Source organism: Phoxinus phoxinus, assembly GCF_949152265.1.
Source record: "Phoxinus phoxinus genome assembly, chromosome: 18".
Classification (NCBI taxonomy): Eukaryota; Metazoa; Chordata; class Actinopteri; order Cypriniformes; family Leuciscidae; genus Phoxinus; species Phoxinus phoxinus.
This window is the reverse complement of record NC_136893.1, coordinates 14852037-14874983: the sequence shown is the minus strand read 5'-3', so window position 1 is coordinate 14874983 and position 22947 is coordinate 14852037. Positions and strand designations below refer to the sequence as shown.

Sequence of the window (22947 nt, the reverse complement as noted above, 5' to 3'; positions counted from 1 at the left end):
GCTTCTTTTTCTTCATCAATGTTTCCTCGTGAAAAGTTACAGATTGAGAGTAAGAGGGAGAGGGAGAGCGGATACCCTGCAGTGTCCTGCAGCACAGTTCCTGCAGTACTGCCAAGATGTGGCAGCAGCGAGAAAGACAGGCAGCTACGCGGTCACGTGGACGGCAAGAGAGAGAGAGAAACAGAGAAAGCAAGTTAATAGAAGGAAGTCTATTGCTCTTGTCTGGAGTTTGGAAGCCTAGATTGTGGATATGCCCTCCTGACAGAAAAAAAAGATAGAACAGCTAGATTAGCCCTTTTACTCAACCACCTCCCCCACCGAATCCCCCCCCCCCCCCAACCCAATGGTGCATTGTCCCATACTAGTGCTCTAGTTCCGATGATGTAATCAATGCAGCAAGCTTTGATCTTGCTGGAGTAAGGATTCCACACTTGCCCTCCAACCTCTCATAGTGTTGCAAGCATATTTACACAGGGCAGATGTTTAGGGATTTCCTTTATTTCAACGCTTCGGAATTTAAAGCCATCCGCAAAGCTACTTCACATAATCTGCAGACCAATTACAGCAGCATGATACAAAATTTCAGGTTCGTAAAGAGTTTTTTTTTTTTTTTTTGATGACTCAAATGGTACAAGGCTCCAATGCAGCAGAGAGTAGGCCAGTGAGCGCGCTCGGCGATATATTTGGCACCCTCTTAACGTCCACTGCAGCATCTGTGTCCAAAAGCCATCAGTCAGCTCTGACTGACACTCCACGTGGTCTTGTAAAACCAATAGGAAATGTACATGTCAGAACAAAATGTTACTTCAGCCACCTCAGAGTGGGGCGAAACAATTAGAAGGGGGGTAAATGAGAAGGGTGAAGGTGAGCTACAGGACGGCGTGGAAACGCTGGCATTTGTGACTCTGCTCTTTTTATTGGTAAGGTCATCAGTCTTGGACTGCTGCAATTCAGTGAAGTGCAGTCCTAGTACTGTAACATACAGTGGGGACCAGACTGCAGAGAGAGAGAGAGAGAGAGAGAGAGAGAGAGAGAGAGAGAGAGAGAGAGAGAGAGAGAGAGAGAGAGAGAGAGAGAGAGAGAGGCCACAGAGTTACATCTACTGTGATGCTGAGCTGTGCCGCTGCACTGCAACTCTGCCTGGTGATGAAGTTTCTCTAGAGCGCTGGGCTCTGCGTTACTGCTCTGGTGCCTCACTTTAATTAGGGTTTGTGTTTCATTACTACATAAATCAGTGCTGGCTTATATTCGAGAAATCATTTGTGTGGATGCGTATTCCACTGAGGATTTGGGTAAGTGTGAATATTTGTGTCAAAATTCTCTGTGAAAATTTGATTCAATCATTTAATTAAGCGATGCTTAATGGTTTCTCTCAGTATATCAACCTTACAATTGCACATTTTGCATGTATTTACCATATGCTCTTTTTTATTTTTGCAAAAAAGTTTAAAAATGCATTATTAATTACTGTTATTATAAATATTATTATTATATACATCTTTTTCAATTGCATATATTACTTTATACATTATTATTTTATTTGAAAAAAAAAATTATTAATCTAAATTCTTCTTATATTATTACATTTTAGATGCAGATATCATCGTTAAATATTTTTATTTTCAAACTGAGCTTGTATCCTAAAAGCAGAACAGTACTACATACATCAATTTGAACTTTGGTGCAGTAAGAACTTCACCACCAGGGGGAGCAGTGCAGGGTCCCATGAAGAAATCCCTCGGGGAACAAACTGCATGTCATTGACAAAAACAGATCTGCTCTATTGTACATGATTAAAAGTTAACTCTTTTGAGCTTTTAAGACCCTCACTGTTCTAATTCTGTTTTAAATTAAACCATTGAACGCTTTAATAGATTTATTAATTGTACTGCGCTTGTTATGCTTTGCCCTCTCTTAATCGTATTTTATCTTTCAAAATAAACATTTTCAATTGAAATATTTAACAAAATAACCTATAAAATAGAATAGGAAATCCTACTGTGGCAATTCTGTTATACGCTTATACTATACTTTAATCTTTAATCCCACTTAGACTACGTGAATGGGTTGAAATGCCTGTGCAGACAATGTGTAAATGTGAATGAAACGTAGGGTACTTTTAACACTTTGAATAATACCCATCATGTTACTAAATTGACTTTAGCATAATCGTTTTCTTGCGCGTGTCTGTACGTAACTTTACTCACACATCCTGCCTGAGTCACTTATTCATGTGTTGTTGTATTGCGCAGTGACTGTCTGAACATGCCTGTAAAGACAGTGACCTCTGAGAGAGAGAGATGTCTCTGATTTGTCCTGTCACCTCTAATGCTAAGTCTTCTCTACTCTCTTTGCTCCTCCTCCAGTTCTCCCATTGAAGCGGTAGAGCAGAGGGCGCTGTGCAGAGCAACAAGAACATGCCTTGACTTGTACTGGCATGTCAGGAGGGAGTTGAGGCTTGTGGTCAGCACCAGTAACTGTTTCTCATCCAACTGACCGGTGAAGACGAAAACAGCATACTATCCACTCTGGATATTGGGACAGACTGAACTGACAAACATCCAACACCCAGGTATTGTCACTTCTCAGCTGTAGCTTATGGAACAATAGAAGTGCTTTTATTCTAAATGTTTTTTTGCTTTATTACAGTGTAGCCTACTTAAAAGTACATCAGTACACTGCATAACATTTTCGTAATCAGTAAATGTATATTTTTTCCATTAAAAACCATCTAAGCATCTTAAAGAAACAAAACTGTGTGAGATAACAAGACTTGTTTTTAGAGAATATATCTTGAATGAAAAAACTATTACGCTATTAGCCATTTTTTCTAGTTTTAAGCATAATTCTAATGAAATGCAGTAAAGTTCATGCGTAAAATGAGAAAAAAATAATTATTTGCCAATGGGGTCTTTATATATGGGGTCAGAACATATATATACTGTATGTGTGTACATATATATATATATATATATATATATATATAATAATTAATTACATTTATATAGCGCTTTTCTCGGCACTCAAAGCGCTTTACATAGAAGGGGGAATCTCCTCAACCACCATATATATATGTATATTAAAAGATATATATAATAATTTGAAAATATTTAAAATAAAAATACAAAGATGCAGTGTAATTGGCTACAAAATAGATTTATTTTGATTTATGAGCTGCCGTTGAAACTGAAATGTAGTGGCTATAAAAATCATTGGTGTCTCTCTTCGCAAACTTTCCCAATAATTTATTTCTTTAAGAGTTATTATTTCCGCCTATGAGTGTAAATGAAAGTGGATTTTCACAGAGATTATTGATAAATTGTTTAATGACTCTGCCCTCATCACCTTTGTTGCTCCGTGAACAAATACTGCTGACCTTAAAAATAGAGAAAATCAATCTGAAGCAATGGAAGAATAATGGATCCCTTTGTGACTCAGTCTTTTGTGTTGTCTGAACAAACATATATGAACTTGACTGACCGTATAAAGGGATGTTTTTACAGTCTCTGCACTGGCTGTTCCCTCTCTGGAAGATCCCTGACCTCACCACGGCTGATTCTTCTGATGACACGACTCCTGAGACAAAAGGTGAGATGTTTTACCAGTCTTGTTTTATGTACTGACTGATGTCACTGTACATTTATTTGGTGGCTACCAAAGTGTTGGTTACTTCCCTGAACCAGCGGTTAACTCGTAAGAACCTCTGCTGTTGCCAGAAGCATCAGTGTGCTGATAGTAATGTATTTTACTGGCTGAAAGGTGGGCTGTGTGAATTATTAATGTATTCTAGCTCTACAAATAGAGCTTGCATTGATCAACAGTCTCTTGAGTAAACTGATATTGTTTAGGAATGCAATGTTTGCACTTTGTCTCCCCATATAGCCTTGCAAAGACTTGAGGTTCTAGCTTTTTTTTTTGGTAAGCAAACCTGTCAGTCCCCTATGACAGTTTCCCTCCCTTTTGTGTCTCTTCTTTTATTTTAAGATATTTTTATTTTCAGTACTGAACAGTGAAAAGCAGTTGTTGTTAAACATGTTTGGTTCTTCTGAAATATTATCTATAAGGGTCAGAACTTAATGAGGCCTCAGGGCAAATAAAAATGCAATTAAATGTGACAAAAATGTCCCTGAAATTGAAAATGTTATTAATGTTATTTGTTTGTTTTTTTGTCACAAAATATTAATTTAAGTATTAGACATAAAAATGACATTGAATGTATTTTATATGGTTTGAAGAATATGGCCTCTTAATAAACATAAAATAATAATAATAATTATAATTTGTTACATTTTCTGAGACCTCAAAGCGCTTTACATAGAAGGGGGGGAATCTCCTCAACCACCACCAATGTGCAGCATCCACCTGGATGATGCGACGGCAGCCATATTGCGCCAGAACGCCCACCACACACCAGCTTACTGGTGGAGAGGAGACAGTGATAAGGCCAATCAGTATACAAGTATTATAAAAGTATAATAAGTATTATAAAATTAAAATATAAAAGTATTTCCCTGTAGTGGAAACATTTATTTCTGACCGTAATAGCAATTTAATTTATTTATTTGTATTTATTGATTGATTGTGAGCTCTACTCATTCTGTGGTTTCCAGTGAGTCCACTCACACTCACCCTGTTTAATGTAACAAAAAAAATATATATATATATATATAATAATGTTGAATTAAATTATATTATTATTTCTAACAATGAAATACCAACTACTGTAAATAAAATCACAGAGGGGAACTTGCTGGGCACAGTACTAGTTTAATTAGCTGAATAAAGGAAAAAACATGAGAAGTTTTGCCAGTGACATTTAGCAGTACTTTCCCTTTAAGATGATTAAGTCCGAGGAATGAAATGACTGCTGTACTATAGACAAAGTGACACAACCGTGGGAGAAAGAGGGCGAGAAAACAACAGTGCAGACGCTGGTAAAAAAAGCTAAGTGCTTCTTTTACAGAAACGTATCCAGATGTCCTGGAGACGATGAGAGACCTTGAGTCAACAAGCTTAGCAGAAAGGTGAGTGTCTGATTCCTTGTTGATAAACAGGTTTCTTTCTTAAATTAGTTTCATTACTAATTGTATCTGCATTCGGAGTGCTTTGACTTATTTTTTTCACATAAAGTATGTTGCCCATAATGTGGAAAAAACTTGTAAAAAGCATTTTATTTTTAGGTCAACTATCCCTTTAAATTATGTTATATACATTAGATAGATAGTGGTTTGCTCCTCTACTACTGGTTTCACTCCATTTGTTCTAAATGTATATTTTCCTTAGACATTCAGATTATCAGTCCCTACTTATACAGTTAAACTAGTTTAGACAAACTTTGTGACCCATAAATGCATAGATTTGATCTGTCAGTTAAAACACCACCTGTAATACACCACCTGGTTTTGAAGTGTGTCAGAGGTGTACAGGCACACGGCAGTGTCAGCTGGCAGGTGTGTGTGTGTGTGTGTGTGTGTGTGTGTTTGTGTGTGTGTGTAAGCGCGTATGTTTTTCCCCTACTTCCTGAAAGCCTGTATTAGAGATTACATCAGGCCCAAAGCAGCCAGGAATTCCTGCCATCATGTGGCCTCAGCAAGCCGTCGGCCTCACGAGACAGACATAGGGACACAACACTGCAATTTAGCAACTGCAGCAGAAACCAGATCACGAGGTGTGTGTTTGTGTATGAGAGTGTGTGTGTGTGGGTATGTGAGGGTATGCATGCTTTTACAAGGCATTGCATGTGGTATAATGAATTTATACATCTGTGCTGGTTTGGGTGGCATACATGTAGCGTTCCTCTTTTTCTAATGACCGTCAGACAGCTGTGTGCTCATTCATGTGTGCGTGTGTTTATCTTTGTCTGTCCAAAGAGCCGATCAGATTTCCTCAAAGCAGCCTTCAGATGTGGTCTAATGACACTTTTGGCTGATAGAATTCAAAGCCTTTAATCTGGTAATATGTACCAGTGCTGGGGATGTCACTTAGCATGCGCCTTGTCATGTTATATCGCACAAAACACCTACATGTTTGATGCGATACACACATCCAGTAACTAAGAAGGCAGCCAAGCAGGACTGGCAGGTTGTCAACACTCGGACAAAAACAGAAATTATGATGTACAGTCTGATGGGCAGCACCAGGGGCGCCGCTAAGGGGGGAAAAGTTAGGACGATTCTAAGGGCCCACGCACTTTTGGGGCCCCCAGAGATTGATTTTATTAATGGAATAGGTGCGGTGGGGGGCCCAACCTCATATTCTTTCATAGGGCCTAAAATTTCTAGCAGCGCCCCTGGGCAGCACACTTTATAATCAGTATTTTTGTCTTGTGTTTCAGGACTTAATACTTTGTGTATTATTTAAAAATCTTTCAAATAAAATCCTTAAAGAAACATTTACTTAAAAAACAAACCTGTATAAGCTATTTGCAAAAGGCTTGTTATATCTGGAATTTTCTTGTTTTAAGCTTTAATCTAATACTTAAAACCATATACTGTAAAAAACACAAGCATATGTGGGTGTGTATATATATATATATATATATATACACACACACACACACACACACAGGCACGCATACACACACTGAAAATATTTAAATGTATTTTACATACAAGTATATATTGATATATCGGCATAACAAAATATGCATTAAGTTTTTAGTTTTTTTTTGCTTTTAATTCTAGGAATTCAGTGAAACTTTCCACTTACTGTTTGTTCTTCCTTACAAACCAATCAAAGAAATTCCCTCAAATATATATAAATATATTAATTTGTAGTTTGTTAACAGTTTGGGTAAAATGTAGAAATAAAGGAAGCTGCTTGAAGTTTCTTCTAGGAAAGCCTCACCCTGTTTCTGCCCCCACTCCCCCCCGTCCTGCGGTGATGTCAGCATTCATGTGAGGTACTGTAGCAGTCAGCGCAGGGCTGTTACTGAAATAGTCTCATAATTACAGGTGTGTTTGCTCAGACTCAGATAACGCTGCGGACGCAACGGAATATTGTATCAGCAGTTGCTGTAAAAAGGCTTTACTGGTGCCTCTCGCTCGGACTGAAGAGTAGAGAACGAAGATAATATCACATGCGCTACTTAGCCCTCTCTTGACCTCAACCTGTTTTCATAGGCAAATGCTCATTTCAAGGGTTAACGTGCATGCCTGCGCTTGGCAACTCAGCTCTGTGGACTTTTATTACCTGCCATAGCTTGTCACCAAACAGCACAAGAAAGCAGTGTTACAAGAGGACAAGCACCCACCTCAGCAGGGTCACAGTGCCCCTTATTGCATGAGTATGGGATTTCCAGCGTCTGATGACAGTGACTAAGCCTGGTGTGGCGCACATCTAATGCTGCAAACGCTTCTACTGCATTTCAAGACCCTGATCTGATTTAACTGTCACCGGCAGCCACACGGCCATTTCTTTCAGCACTTTCTTTCTCTTTTTCACTTTTTATTTCTCTTTAATTGTGCCTCCACTTTCTCCTCCTCACTCTTCCGCTCTCCCACGCACATGCTAACTCTCTCCCACTCTGTAAGCCTTCTTTGCTAAGTGAGCAGAGGCCCTTCTTCTCTGGCAGAGCCCTTAAGAGAGAGGCTGTCTGCCCAAAATAGCTGCACTGTGGGGAATACCAACAGATAGAGCCTTCACAGTGCTTCTGTAGGTGAACAACAAATCAGGGACCGGAGTCACCGGACTGACCTCGTCAGTCATTTAACTCATAAACATATGACACCTTCATACAAGCGATCTTGCTCTTTCACATGCATCCGTTCTCACAGTTTCTTACAGGCAAATATAGGCTGAACCCTTTGAACCTAGATTCAGCGTTTATTTGAGAATAAGTGAGTCACGGCTCTATTTGCGGTGTAGAGGGTGAGCATAGTTCATATAAGTAATAAAGGAAGGTGTGCTCTCCCCTCCCTGGGGTGTGGCGGTCTCTCAAACTCTTTTTTTTCTTGAGGATTGAGTCTTTCTCTTTCAGATGTAAGCTTTACAGGCTTGTTTACATTGGAGGGAGAGTTAGCAAGCTAGTGTTACTCGTTACTAGTAAAGTGTTGGAAGGGTGCTACGTCAGTGTATCCTCAGGGCTTGTTTTCGTCTGTCTTGTGATTATTGAAGGTAAGTGTTGTGGGTTCTGTCATAGCTTTGTATTAAATGCTAACCTGGAAGTCCCGCAGCTATGCTGAAATGGCATCACAGATATGAGAACTGTGATTTTTGGTACTTTCTACCCCCAGTAATGCAGTCATCATTGTCCCTTTGTACTTTGGTTTGATTTGTTAGTTCAAACTTGCACTATAAATAAATCTATTTCTTAATCAGTACTTTTGCCTTTCAAGGATGCCTTAAATTGATTAGAAATTACAGTAAAAACATTTTACAAATGAAAAACATTTTTTAAATAAATCAAAGAAAAATATTAAGCACCACACAACTCTTTTCAACATTGATAATAAATCAGCATATTAGACACTGAAGACAGGAGTAAAGATGCTGGAAATTTTGCCATCACATGAATGAATTACATTTTAAAATATATTCAAATAGAAACAGTTGTTTTAAATTGTAATAATATTTGACAATATAACTTTTTTGTAAAAGAATTGTTTCTGTCATACATTTATTTTTATTTTAATCATTTTAACTTGAAAACGAAACAAAAATACTGACTGAGAATTTGTTTTTAATGCTGTCATCCCTTGTGTTATGTCACACAGTTCTGTTTTCATATGCAGCAGTGGTGAGGTGTAATAAACTGGAAATATGAGATATTTTTGTGTTTTCAGGCGACCTCTCACCTACCGTCATCTCTTGGAAAGTGAAAGCAGAACAAAGGCTTATTCGGTAAGGGGAAATCTACCTCTGTCCCTGGCTGTCACAGAAGAACTCTGGACATTCCATGAGCAGAGTATTAAAGCGTCCAGAGCTCACCTGCTGAAGACAGGAGAGCCATATACAGTCTTTACAGTCCCCGACGACAGATGAGGGCGAGAGATGCTGAAGTGATGGAAGGAGAGCGAGCGAGTGAGGGATGAGGGGCGCTGCTGTGAGTGGTTCTTTGGCAGTGTCTTAGCTGGTTGTTGTGTGGAGTGAGAACGAAGCAATCAGCAAGTATACTGCCGCAGAAACTCATCACCTTGGGAAGCCCATCCATCCGACCCCGGTCACGCACTCCGCTGCCCACCCGCACTTACAGCCTGGAGAGAGACAAGAAAAGAGAAACCTCAGTCTCTACATATTACCAAGCTTCTCTTCCCATTCATTCTTCTTCTTCTAATTGTGAGTGTGAGCTTTTGTTTCTGTCACTGCCGCTTTGAACACGTACAGCGACTGATTTCATGAAAGGCTGATTCATGCTTACAGTATCTTGGGTCATTTTTTCCATGACGTTGTTGTCATAGTTTACATCAAACCATTCTTTCTTTTTTTTATCTCTCTCTTCCATCAGATCAGGAGTGATTTAGTCAAGTGTTATTGTGAATATCAGCTGACCAGATTTCAGTATTGCAATGACATTGTTGTGAAATCTTTATACTTGACCTATAGCTTAGAGTCTGATGACATATTCAGATGACTTTGTGTTGTAATATGTTCATTATGAAGTTTGCTAATGGTCTAAAATATACATTATCATCATAATGATGAACGGAAATACTAATCATTCTGGTTTGAAAAATATCTGGAATATTTTTTTTTAAATCTAATATTACATATGTACACAAGTTAATTTGTATAATATAGAATGTGTTTAATAACTATTTTAATTATATGAATATTAAAAATGAAAATATATTAATGTCGTCATTATTGTCATGTGTTGTTTCTTTATTTCTGGTTTCTGTTTAGTATTAACTTTAAAGCAATTTGTGTGTATTAAGTCGAGTTTCATTTTCAGGGAAATTCATTAGTTTTGGTTTCGGTTGTTGATCATCAAAAGGGCGGTTTGATCAGGTGAATGAAACGCCCGTAACTCACTTGAGTTTTTGATGTAATCACATCAGTGTGGCAATACATCTGAACTTCTCCGGAAAGCTGAAAATCAATTTAAGGTCTTTCACAAAGTATTCAAGCACTTTGTTTTAAATCATACCCTGAAAATGAGATTACAGTGTAGATGCAACAGTGTAGCCTTCACAGATTTAATATCACAAACATATTAATGTTACTTTAAAAGGTATTGGACACCATATATATCAAAGTACAATGATAGCAAATGAACTGTGTGGATAACCTCAGATATTTGTCCAATATGCCAGTTTAGTCACTTGCTGGATTGGATCTTAATGCCACATACACTGTCAATCACATTTTTATGCAATGACACATTTTTGGGGCAAACGTATGATGTTGTTTCTGTTGTATGATTAATATAGCCAGACTGTATTTAGAATTTTATTTTACTTTATATCTTTAGTCTGAATTGTATTCTGTCAGTAGGTTTATTTGGATATATTATCTGTGATGAAAGATCAAAACTGAACTTGCCTTGTTAACCAGACCTCCTGATGTGATTCATGCACTTATCAGAATACAAAATAATAATAAAAATTACTCCCATTTTTATGTCCCTCTCAAATATATTTTCCATTGCATTACAATACAACAAAATATATTTTATATTGTGATATATATAATCCAACAAATTTTGAATATAACAGTGCCTTTTGCCGAAAAAGCCTAATCATTTCTGCTCACTTTTAGACTATCCTTATGTCTTATACTGCAGAATTTAGGCATTCATTTAATTTACTGGATGGATGCATGCCAGGAGAACGAAGGGTTGCCTTTAAGGGGACCTTATACCCCTTTTTACAAGATGTAATATAACTCTCAGGTGTCCCCAGAATGTGTCTGTGAAGTTTCAGCATGTATCTTTAAATGCAAATGAGTTGCTGCCTTTACATCCTCTGCCAAAAACTACAACATCTGTTTGGTCTTGATGATCACCTATCGCGGCCACTCTCACCTGACATTGCAGTTCTTCATCATCATGAAAGTTTATTATCTGCATGCATTTTAAAGCCATATCACTCTAAACTTCTGCGCCTTATTGCGCTTAAACTGCCAAATTCAGTAATGTCTGTGAATGCAAACTGCACGTAAAGAAATCACATGCATAGCCTATATATTAGATCTGTGTATTAAACAGCTTAATAACTGCTATATGCTGGTAATATGAATCAAACAAAAAGAAAAACAGAAAATCACTCACTGCTCTTGATTGAATAACTTTCGTATAGCTTTAATAAGAATTGTACTTGAATGCTGCTATTAAATGCTCTGGAGAGGAGATGCACATGGTGGACTGTGTACAACTGGCACCGTAAACACTCGCAATCTTCAAGTCTGCACTTTCGTGACGTAAAGCCGCTTTGACTGTCGGGAAGAAGTCTGCTGCAGAGCTCGCTTCAGTGCTGGCTTGGTAAAAGTGCACATTGAGGGCGTATATCTACAACAGGGGGGGGGGGGGGGGGGGGGGGTGTTCGTGAGCACCCTTTTGAAACCTAAAATGACAAATGAAACACCCTACGGTCTCATAGACTCAACGGACACGCACGGGCGGCAGCCATTGTAAGTCCACAAGAACAAAAGTACATGAAGTGGGACATTCCCTGTCCCAAATGGCTCACTTCATATTTCGGTCTTGTGGACTTACAATGGCTGCTGCGTGCGTGTGTGACCGTTAAGTCTGTGTGACCGTAGGGTGTCCCATTTGTCATTGTAGCTCTCAGAAAACCTTTGCGGTCGATCTGCGCCCTCGATACGCACTTTTGCCGAGCTCAGCATGACTTCTTCCCGACAGTCAAAGCGGCGTTACGCCACGAAAGTGCGGACTCAGAGGAAGACCGCGAGTCCTTAGTGTGCCATGCAGGGTCTGCTAACGGGACAGTCCGACAGCAGTCGTGGGAGGGCCCTGTGCAATGTGACGTCACAAAAGCTACAAATTGTAGCCTACAATCTGCAAATAGCTTGTCTTGAGACATTGCTTTTGATTTATGGGGATTAAAAAAAGAAGAATGGGTGGATTTTTACCATGGGTGGTTGTGTACACACACTGCCAACACACATTTATGTTCAAACACCATGTAAAAGTGAATTTTGCATAATAGGTCCCCTTTAATGGAGGATCAAGCAAAGCATTGCTTTTCATTATCTTTTTTTAACACTTTTTTTCTCTGCCTTAAATAAAATCATGCTCCACACTGGGAAAGAATGCTGCAATTTTCTGGGAGCTTATCATTGCTCTATTTGTGACAGTGAGATGAAAGAAGATATATCTACCTACTTTTAATCCTGGCCTAAATAATAGACCAGTGGAAACAAAAATATCGCTGGAAACTGAAATATGGGCTTCTGTTTTTTTACAAAAGCGGCACCTCACTCCAAACATTCCTGCAAGACAGCTCCAAAAACTAATGATAAATGAGGTTAATGCAATGCAAGTTAATGCAATGCAAGAATAAGCTTGATAAAATTACAAAAAAATTTCACAAAGAAAAAATGACCAAGATCTTGAAGCTTGATTGAAGTTCACATTACGCCATCTAATGGTCTATTATAGTGATTGCAGATGTATTGTCAATAATTGCAGAAACATTTGCAATGCCGCATTGCTTGCACATAATAGCGTATTGCGTAATTCTCTCACAGTTACATTTGGAATGTTGGAATGCAGATGTTTAAAATGAACTAGAGCCATCACCATCACTAATAATAGCCTAGCTTATTACTGGATGAACGACATTTGGTTGACAAGGATTAAAGATCTAAAGAAAAAATGTATGTTTGGGATCTTTGCCTATAGGCTACAGTATAAGTGCTCTGGCTTTCTAGTTCTAGTGCTTTCTAGTGTTTGTCTCGGAATTAATCTTCTTTGACGTGAATTAATCAAATCTTGTGAGCAAAAAAAAAAAAAAATAGATACGGTATGCTTTATCGTCATTTGCGAGGGGAAAGGTTAAATATTCTCTCTAGAGTCCCTTTTAATAAGGCACAATACTTGTTTCGGTCGATTCGGGGTTTTTTTTTTTTTTTTTTTTTGACAAATGGTTCCTTCCAAGACTCGCAAATCGACAGTCATTAGTCTCCTTCAACTGTAGTGACAGTGGTCCTGTTCCAAATGGCACCATAAGCACTCGCGGTCTTCCTACGAGTCCGCACTTTCGTGACGTAACGCTGCAAGCTTGGCAAAAGGGCGCATCGAGGGCGCATATCGACCACAACGGGGGCGCTCGCGAGCACCCTTCTGAAACCCAAAATGACAACCGAACACCCTACGGTCGCGCACGCGGCAGCCATTGTAAAAGACCGAAAGTGCATATGAAGTGTGCCATTTGGGACAGGGCCGAGGAAACCAACATAAATTCTCATTAAACGAATCAGTGAACCATTCTGTATGAATCTTTTTAGTGAATTGTTTCAAAAGATTCGAATCATTTGATGAATCAGTTCCCAGCACTAGTGATTTCACTTTCTGAAACTGTTCAGCGCAAAAACAAAGTTCGTCAGCATAGATTGTAAAGGCTGGGGTATGTATGGTTTGTTTTATAAAGACAATCGGGTTTAATATGTAGATGGCGACAGATTGCAACATGTTTTGATTTGTTGTTATTGTCAAGACATTGTTTCACTGCCTCAGCTGTTGTGAAGAAGCTGTTTGACTGGCTTGTATAAAGCTTACATCGCTGGATCTTAAAGCCCGTCTTGTTTTCGGGGTAATGCTTCGTCAGGGGGACAGTGGACTGGAAACCTATTTATTTACAAGAGGATTCGATACTTCAAATAAGGCAAAACTTTAACAAACATAAACACACAAACGACGCCGGTAGATTTTAAAGTGGGGAAAACTATGGCCGAGACGAACCGGACCGCCGTGTATGTTTACGAACAGGTTGTGATCCTGGCATCCTGTATACTTTCGTTTTTTGGGTCACTTTTAATTATATGCACATATCTACGTTGGCTCGATTTGAGAACTACACCGAGAAAACTGCTCGTGTATCTGTCTGTGTCTGACCTTCTGTCTGCACTCTCGTACTTTTACGGAGTTTTGCGGATTTTTGACACTGATTCTGCGGATTGTATTGCACAAGGAGCAATTTCCACATTCGCGAATACCAGCTCATTCTTCTGGACCGTGGCTATAGCCATCTACTTGTACGTTTTTATTGTGAAGTCCAGCCAGAGACAGGCCGACAACTTGGTGCTGTATTTTCATCTTATCAGGTAAACTCATCGAAGCATTTCTTTACAGGAAGGTCTTAAAGGGATAGTTCACCCAAAAATAAAACTTTTGTCATAATTTACTCACACTTATATTGTCCCAATTCTCAAACCTGTATGAGTTTCTTTCTTCTGTTGAAATAAAAAGATATTTCGAAGAATGTTGGTAACCAGACAGTTGACGGTAGCCATTGACTTCCATAGTAGGAAAAAACTATGGAAGTCAATGGCTTTACTGTCAACTGTTTGATTACCTACATTCTTCAAAATATCTTCTTTTTTATTTCAACAGAAAGAAAGAATACAGGTTTGGGACAATATAAGGGTGAGTAAATTATGACAGAAGTTTTATTTTTGGGTGAACTATCCCTTTAAAGCAAAGGTTAACCCAAATAAAATATAAAAAAATCTCTACCACCATTATGATGTTCCAAACCTGTATGACTTTTTATTCAGTGGAATACAAAAGCAAATGTTTGAAGAATGACACCATTCACTTTAATAGTACGGGGAAATGTGAAATACCTTTAATTTTTCCAGGGTTGCTTATAGCATCAATTAAACTAATTTCTTTGCATTCAATCTTACTTATGAACTATTGATGAATTTATTTATTAATATTTAACAAACCTGCAATAATTATTCATTTTAACATACTTTATTTACCTTTGTAGTTTCAGAGTTAAGTTTTTGTATAGTTGACGTTTTAATATAATACTAGGCTATTAATATACATTCAGTTCTGATATCTTATATTTGTACTTTTAAAAATGAAGTTTAAAGTTATTTATACATTATATAGCCTAAAATCGAAATGTTGAAGAAATAAAACGTCCATATGCATATGTCATGCTTATCCTTTAATTTAATTTACAGGTAATCGGTAGATTATTTATTTCCTTTATTTACTAAAGGAATTTAGGAATTGAGAAGAGATTATTTACGATAAACTGGTTAGTTTATAATATTTTGCCTTTAGAATCCTATTCTTTTAGCTTCATGAATAAAAAAAGATTTTAGACAGTCAGTGTTCTTTACAAAGACTATAATAAAGATTTAGTGTGAGAAGGCTGGCTCTCATGAACTCACTTATGTATCCTGTTTCCAGTCTGATCTTGTGATTTGTGGTTTTTGTCAGCTGGGGCGTTCCTTTCGCCATCACTGTGGCAGCCCTGTCCCTGCACAAGATCGGCTATGATGCCTCTGAAGTGTCCGTAGGCTGGTGCTGGGTGGACATCCAGGCCGAAGACCATGTGCTGTGGATGCTGCTCACGGGAAAGATCTGGGAGTTCATTGCCTATGTCACACTGCCAGTCCTGTACATCCTTATTAAGATACACATTAACAGAGCAGTAAGTCCACCGCTGCTCATCACAGACAGTTTAACATTACAGCCTAGCAGAGTTTTGCATGACATTTTCATAAACTCTTAATGGGTGCAATAGGTGAGTTAATGTATCTTGGAAATATAATAATATCATAAAATAGTGATTTCTAGGCCTGGAAATGTCATGGAAATTAATAAAATCTTAAAAGGTCATAAAAGTATCTTTAGTTATGCTGAGCTATAAAATACTTCAAGGATTATAAACTGTGAGTGACTTTCAATCTTTGAAAAAAAAAAATAATGAAAAAAATCATTTGGAAAATCACTTGTAAAAAGGGGTGGGAACCCAGTAAAGTTCATTGTTGGAATTAAATAAGCAAATAATATTAAAGACTGGCTGACATTCTTGTCATAGTAACAACTACATTCTGCAAACCACATGTTTTAGTGATGGGGGTGTGTATGTTTATGCTGTTTCCTTGCAAAGGAAATATGAAAGATTTAGTAACACTTTGGTTTTTAGGTTTGCCAGCCACTTTCAAAACACTTTTAAATTGACAGGTCAGCTAAAAACTAAAATTCTGTCATCATTTAAACTACTGTTTAAAAGTTGGTGTCGGTAAGATTTTTAAAAAATAAGTCTTTATTTGATGAAAAATACAGTAAAACATTAATATTGTGACAAATATTATTACAATTTAAAGTAGCTGTTTTCTAATTTAATATGTTTTAACATGTCATTTATTCCTGTGATGGTAAAGCGGAATTTTCAGCATCATTACTCAAGTCTTCAGTGTCACATGATCCATTAGAAATCATTATAATATGCTGATTTGCTACTGAAGAAACATTTCTTATTATTGTCAATGTTGAAATCAGTTGTGCTACTTAATATTTTTGTAGAAAACATGAATTTTCCATCAGGATTCTATTACGAATAGAATATTCAAAAGAACAGCATTTATTTGAAATAGGAATCTTTTGTCACTTTTGAACAGTTTAAAGTATCGTTGCTGAATCAAAGTATTAATTTCTTTAAAACAAATGACTTAATGTTAAATGTACGCAACACATGCATAAGTCATGCGTAAGTCAGATTTTTTGTTTAAAGTGAGCTGTTTCTTTAATATTAAATATCTCTCTTTGTGCTCTTTTTATTCTCTCTCTGATGTTTTTAAGCATGCAGCCCTGTCTGAGTACCGTCCCATCCTGACCAGCAGCCCTGTTTCTCACTCACTGTCTTCCATGGCAGACAGGAAGCTCACCCTCATCCCCATCATCTTCATCATGCTCCGCGTGTGGAGCACCATCCGCTTCCTGCTCCTGCTGACTGACTCCCCTGCAGGGCACAACCCAGTACTGGTGACCTTGCATGTAAGTCACCTGGTTCCACTTAGTTAGCCTGAAATTAACTTAATTCTCTTCTACCTGAAGTCCAATTCTCCTTAGCATCATGCTGTTTATTTGTGTACTTCATCAAAGTCATTTATCTATACTTGCCCTTATTGCATTTGGCAACCCAATGATTCTGATTACATTTTTTTAATAGGGAATTGGAAACACCTTTCAAGGAGCTGCGAACTGCATCATGTTTGTGCTGTTCACTCCCTCGATTCGTTCACGACTGGTGGCTCTGCTCTGCTGCAAAGGTTGGGACAGACACTGTAGCTCAGAATCAGTGTCCCAGAACAGGGCAAATGCATATACGCCTTCACACAGGGAGGAAAATACCAGCCCCCAAACCTTAGCGAACAGTATGGAGTAAGATCCTGCATCTGCTCCTGTACATTTATCTCTGTTCAAACGCACAAGGCTGGATGATACCAAGAGTGAAAGCTCTGACTTTATGGCTCTCTGCTGTGGTTGTTTGACTTACATCAGAGCCTCATGCTCAGCCTTCTTGTTTGACCAAGCGCCTTCACGGATTACAGGGGACTGTGGTCACATGCACAAAACCCACAGAGCATGGAACACAAATGCACTTTCTGTTACCGGTTTAGCTCAGCACTTTAGGCGAAAGGCTTTCTGTCTTCCAAATCTGTTTTCATTCTGCTGCCGCAGATATCTCATGTTCATTTAAATAGAAATGAGATCTGTAGCTCAGGGGAAGCGAGGATACAGCAGTTTATTATCTAGTGACCAAAATGGCAAATGTACTGTGAAGTGTTTTTACAAGGGATTTTTTTCCTCTTTCTCCCAACAAAGCACATGTGTTCTTAATGCAAAGTTAATAATGTACATTACATTTATTATGTATTTTTAAAGCATGATTTATATGGATAATATACTGTTCTTCTATGTATAAACGTATAGTATTTCTTTCCTTGTATGTATGTATGTATGTATGAATTATGTCAATCTCATTTAAGTTTATTCACTTTTTCTCTGTATGAAACACATGTACACATGCTACCTAGCTGGGCAAAATTTGCATCTAGGACACAGGCCACAAAATGCACATTTATTGTTACTTCACACAATGCCTTTGAAACACTGGTGAAGAAGTGCCTTTTAATCTTTGTATATGTAGTTTTCAATTTGTACATGTAGTTATATTTGATCAGCATATCAACTGAATTCAATAAAGTGATTACCTTTCAGATTCAGTGTTACTGTAGTATTTTTTATATACTATTATAGTTGTCCTTATATTATAGAATTAGCTTTTATTTTTATATTTTTAGTTTTCATTTTAGTTAAATTTTAAGTCATTTTGTTATGTTTTTATTTGTTTTTGTTTTTAATTATTTAGATAATAGATTTAGTGTTTTGATTTAAAGGAGAACTTGGCAACTTTTTTAACTTAATAAAACTCTAGAAATCATTTGGATGGTTAAACAACCTGTTCTGGTGATATTGGTGACTTTCCCCGCTCCCCCCAGCGTTCCCAGGCGGAAAACCAACCTTGCAACTTGGGGACTACCGTCCCGGCAAGAACGAGCGAGAAACACAAACTTTATGGTTGATAACAGAATACAAAATGTACATGTCAATGTTCTATGATATAGAACCGAGTATGATGTATTACCCACCTCGGTAGACATAGCTCCACACAATAAAGTTGGCTTGCTCCGATCATAACAAATGCACATGAGCAGCGGTTGAAAGGGGGATGGGGGTGCCCCAATTGAGTTTTTTACGACAGTGTTGTGAAATATACGCCCCACAGCTGTAGGGGGAGCTCGTGGGAAAAACATGCAACAACAAAAGTTAAACTCAGCGAAGAAATGACTATAGTTGCCGAGTTCTGCTTTAAGTTAGTTGCCAATGCAACACTTATAATGTTCAATCTAATACTTTTTATGTCAGCTTCAATTGAAAGGTTTGTAGTAGTTGTAGTTAATGATAATAACCCTGGACAGATTATTGTGTGAGATGTATAATTATCTATTAAACATTACACAGCTCTCTGGAATGCTGACTTCTGATTGGTCAATCGTGGCATTCAACAGTCGGCATTCTATACCCTTATACTGTATGGTGCACTATTTGAGGGGATGGCCATTTGTAGTGGTGTTCGAAACCATAGTGGGCAGCCCTGGACATTATCAAGTGCGAGCTCAGGTCAGGAGCCGAAGCCCGTGGGACATGACACCACCAGAAAAACCCCAGAGACAATATCCGCACCTGAAAAGCAGGGACGTCTAATTTGTAGAACAAAAGTGAAAGGCGAGGACCATCTGGCCATCGCACAGATGTCGGCATGACCAAGCCCAAGCCCAAGAGGAGGCCATTCCCCTTGTGAAGTGGGCCCTCACCCCAATAGGGCAATGCAAGCCCAAGAATTTATGAGCCAGAGCTATTCCATTCACTATCCAATTAGATAGTCTCTGCTTCATAACTGGCAGCCCCTGTGAGCGGCCTCCGAAGCATACTGCTCTGACCTGTCGGAACTGGCCATACACTCAATGTACATCCAAAGGACCCGGACCGAAAAAAGTGGGTGTGGTGTCTGCTCATCCTCAGTGGAGGGGAGAGCAGAAAAAGCATTATGACCTGTGCTCTAAAGGGTGTGGAAAGACACGTAGCCTTTAACTTTACTGTCATTAGCCCCAAACTCGTGGCAGGATGCATCCACTTAAAGAGCCTGCAGATCCCCAACTCGCTTGACAGATGCCAGAGCCAGCAGAATGGCAGTCTTTAGCGAGAGAGGCTGAAGGTCGGCTGTTGTGAGTGCCTCAAACAAAGGGCCTTGAAGTGCACTAAGGACTGTCGACAGGTCCCAGGATGGAACCTTGTTGGGGCGAGGCCCGTTTAGCCTCCTGGCCATCTGAGAAACTTGACTATCAAGTCGTTGTTTTTATTCCCCAACTGACTGGCCAGCTATATGAGCATGGTACGCTGCAATAGATGCCATGTATACCTTGAGCGAGGACGGGGTGCGTCTGCCGACCAGCAGCTCACGTAGAAATGAGAGTATTAAAGCAATCTCGCATGATAGAGGGTCTACATCCAGGGCTGAGTCTCCATTCCCCTGGAGATGGTCCATTCCGGGACAGCATATCTGCTCCCGTGTTCATGGAGCCTGGCACGAGTACCGCTCTCATTAAGCGCAGATTGTACTGAACCCACAGAAGGAGGCGGCATGCCAGCTTGTTTAGCAGATGAGACCTGAGACCCCCTTGGTGATTTATATGGGCTACCACTGTCATGCTGTCTGATCCGACCAGGACATGTTGCTCTGAGTTCTGACTGGAACTCCTTGAAGGCCAGAAGCACTGCCATCATCTCTAGGCAGTTGATGTGCCAGTTCGTCACCGGCTCCTTCTAGAAGCCAGGTCTGTCGTTGCATAGGGCGTCCCAACCAGTCTTTGAGGCGTCATCACGACTACTTTTCTTCTGGAAACAGAGCCCAGTTCTACCCCTAACTGATACAGATGGGCCGTCCCCAATTCTGAATGACTTAACTCTGAATTTTCAGATTGCGCTCCAGCAAAATCCAGGCCCACATTTGGACAGAGTCAAAGACTGCCCCTGGAAATTAGATGTGTTGGCTGGAGGACAGTGAGCTTTTGCTTAGATTTATCCTGAACCCTACTTTCCAAGTGGCTGAGGAGCAAAGATCTGTATAGTTCCTCCTTAGATCTGCATAGTTCCTCCTTCGATTGGGCTAAGTTCCTCCTTCATCCTGCATAGTTCCTCCTTTGATTGGGCTAAGAGCAGCCAATCGTCGAGGTAATTCAGGATGAGTACTCCCATCTGTCTCAGTAGGGAGAGGGCTGCATCCACGCATTTCGTAAAAGTGTGCGGAGCTAGGGACGGTCCGAATGGTAGGACTGTATATTGGTAAGCCACCACTTCGAACGTGAATCTCAAGAACGGTCTGTGATGAGGGGCTATCTGGAAATAAAAGATCAGATCCCCTGATAAATTCACTGATAAAAACGAATGCCCTTTGCAAATCTGTGAGTGGATTTGTTTTAAAGTCAGCATTCTGAACGGCCGTCTTATCAGAGCACATTTCAAACATCTCAAATCGAGGATGGGCCTGAGGCCGCCATCCTGCTTTGGAATGAGGAAGTAGCGGCTGTAAAAGCCTGACTCACTGAGGGCTGTGGGAACTGTTTCCACAGTGCCCTTCACTAGCAGAGCTTGTACTTCGGCTTAGAGGACATGAGCATCGATGTCCGAGACTAAAATGTGAATCATGCCCCTGAACTGAAGCAAGATAATCAAACTCTGTTTGATTGTTTATTTCTAAAACCCAAACCAACACAAGGGGAATGGATTCCCAACCCTGGCTTCGGGTGGTGATGGGGTTGAAGAGTCACAGGTGGCAGCTCCCCGCACTGTGGCAGGGGGCTGACGCTTGTGTTTGGATAATGAAGAGGAGGAATGCTCCCTTGTTTGTTTTTTATTTGATTCGCTATAACAGCAGAAGGAAGTCTGGGCGCGCAGGTGGGGCAGACCCAGTACCAATAACAATCACAGCACCTCCAACACCAGGAACTGAACAGGGGGTTGGGCGGTGATCATATGGTCGCTTTGGGGGTGGTCCGGCATCGGCGGGACTTAGCCTCCTCCTCCTTGTGCCCGAAACATCAGGGCTGCTCGGGATCTAACTTAGGGTGAGTTCCATGGCGCTTGGGAAATGATCACCTGGACTGATCACACCGGTGTGGTTGTACGCTCCAGGGACCAGCCTGGACTGATCACACCTGGACTGATCACACCGGTGTGGTTGTACGCTCCAGGGACCAGCCTGGACTGATCACACCTGGACTGATCACACCGGTGTGGTTGTACGCTCCAGGGACCAGCCTGGACTGATCACACCTGGACTGATCACACCGGTATGGTTGTACGATCCAGGGACCAGCCTGGACTTTTCACACCTGGACTGATCACACCGGTTTGGTTGTACGCTCCAGGGACCAGCCTGGACTGATCACACCTGGACTGATCACACCTGGACTGATCACACCTGGACTGATCACACCTGGACTGATCACACCGGTGTGGTTGTACGCTCCAGGGACCAGCCTGGACTGATCACACCTGGACTGATCACACCGGTGTGGTTGTACGCTCCAGGGACCAGCCTGGACTGATCACACCTGGACTGATCACACCGGTGTGGTTGTACGCTCCAGGGACCAGCCTGGACTGATCACACCTGGACTGATCACACCGGTGTGATCATATGCGTAAAAGGATTGTAGTGATGTTTGAAACCATGGGCATCCTTGGACATTATCGAGTGCACTCATTCGATCCCACAATAAACCTCAATATGTACCATCGTCCCGAATTACCATTTACTGCATTTTGTTATTCTTCCATTTATTTACATAAAGCAGCTAATGAATCAGAAGTTCACACATTCACAAAAAATAGGGTTGCAAAATAAGGTGGATATGCTGGCGCCATCTTGCATCTTGGTTTTCATTTATAGTGAAAATGACCTCTATTATTGTGTACTGTATACTAATATTACTGTATTATTTTGTTGCTATTACAATGGTTTATACATTCTAATGGACTATTGTATTTCTTAGCAGACCCTTTAAAGTCACAATGAAATGGAAGAAGTCTTTTCGAGTGTAATGTATTTTTTACCTGAAGGTCCAGTGATTTTTGATTAAACATTATAAGGTAAAAAAAGAAACAAAAAAGAAGAAAGATTCGTTCAAAAAAAGATCAATACCATATTTGGAAAATAGAAAGGGATAACTTTAACATAGTAGTCTATGCTGCAGGTACTGAAATCAATATTTCATGACCAAGTTTTTTTTTTTTTAGTATTGCACTTATGTTGGCAGCTCCACGTCTGCTAAAAAAATCAGAGGTGTCAATAACTGTAAGCTCTTTCTTGACCATAATGTCTGTATGGAGAGAATCTATGTGGTAAGTATTTTTTATGATTGCGCAAGCATGTTCCCCCAATCCTCAACATTCAG

At 39.7% G+C, this 22947-nt stretch overlaps 1 protein-coding gene and 1 long non-coding RNA gene across 3 annotated transcripts; both read left to right on the top strand.

Moving 5' to 3' along the window:
* Positions 1-2366: 2366 nt before the first annotated feature.
* On the top strand, positions 2367-9710 carry LOC306985591. Its single transcript, XR_013794829.1, has 4 exons — positions 2367-2572; positions 3504-3588; positions 4964-5024; positions 8784-9710. It is a non-coding gene; the product is annotated as an uncharacterized lncRNA (long non-coding RNA).
* A 3502-nt stretch (positions 9711-13212) lies between these two features.
* gpr157 (G protein-coupled receptor 157) lies at positions 13213-18148 on the top strand. Of its 2 annotated transcripts, XM_079588480.1 has the most exons (5): positions 13216-13526; positions 13617-14223; positions 15359-15572; positions 16727-16921; positions 17097-18148. In XM_079588480.1, exons 2-5 carry the CDS (start codon positions 13847-13849, stop codon positions 17310-17312), a joined length of 1002 nt encoding a protein of 333 aa, XP_079444606.1. In that variant the 5' UTR covers positions 13216-13526; positions 13617-13846; the 3' UTR covers positions 17313-18148. The 2 variants fall into 2 exon arrangements, with proteins under 2 accessions (XP_079444605.1, XP_079444606.1); XM_079588479.1 differs by having other exon boundaries at positions 13213-14223.
* The last annotated feature ends 4799 nt before the right edge of the window (positions 18149-22947 follow it).

Coding starts and splice junctions, on each gene's coding strand:
- gpr157 (XM_079588479.1), top strand. CDS start 13,847: ATGGCCGAGACGAACCGGACCGCCGTGTATGTTTACGAACAGGTTGTG. Junction 14,224..15,358: donor CTGTATTTTCATCTTATCAG/GTAAACTCATCG, acceptor GGTTTTTGTCAG/CTGGGGCGTTCCTTTCGCCA. Junction 15,573..16,726: donor AGATACACATTAACAGAGCA/GTAAGTCCACCG, acceptor GATGTTTTTAAG/CATGCAGCCCTGTCTGAGTA.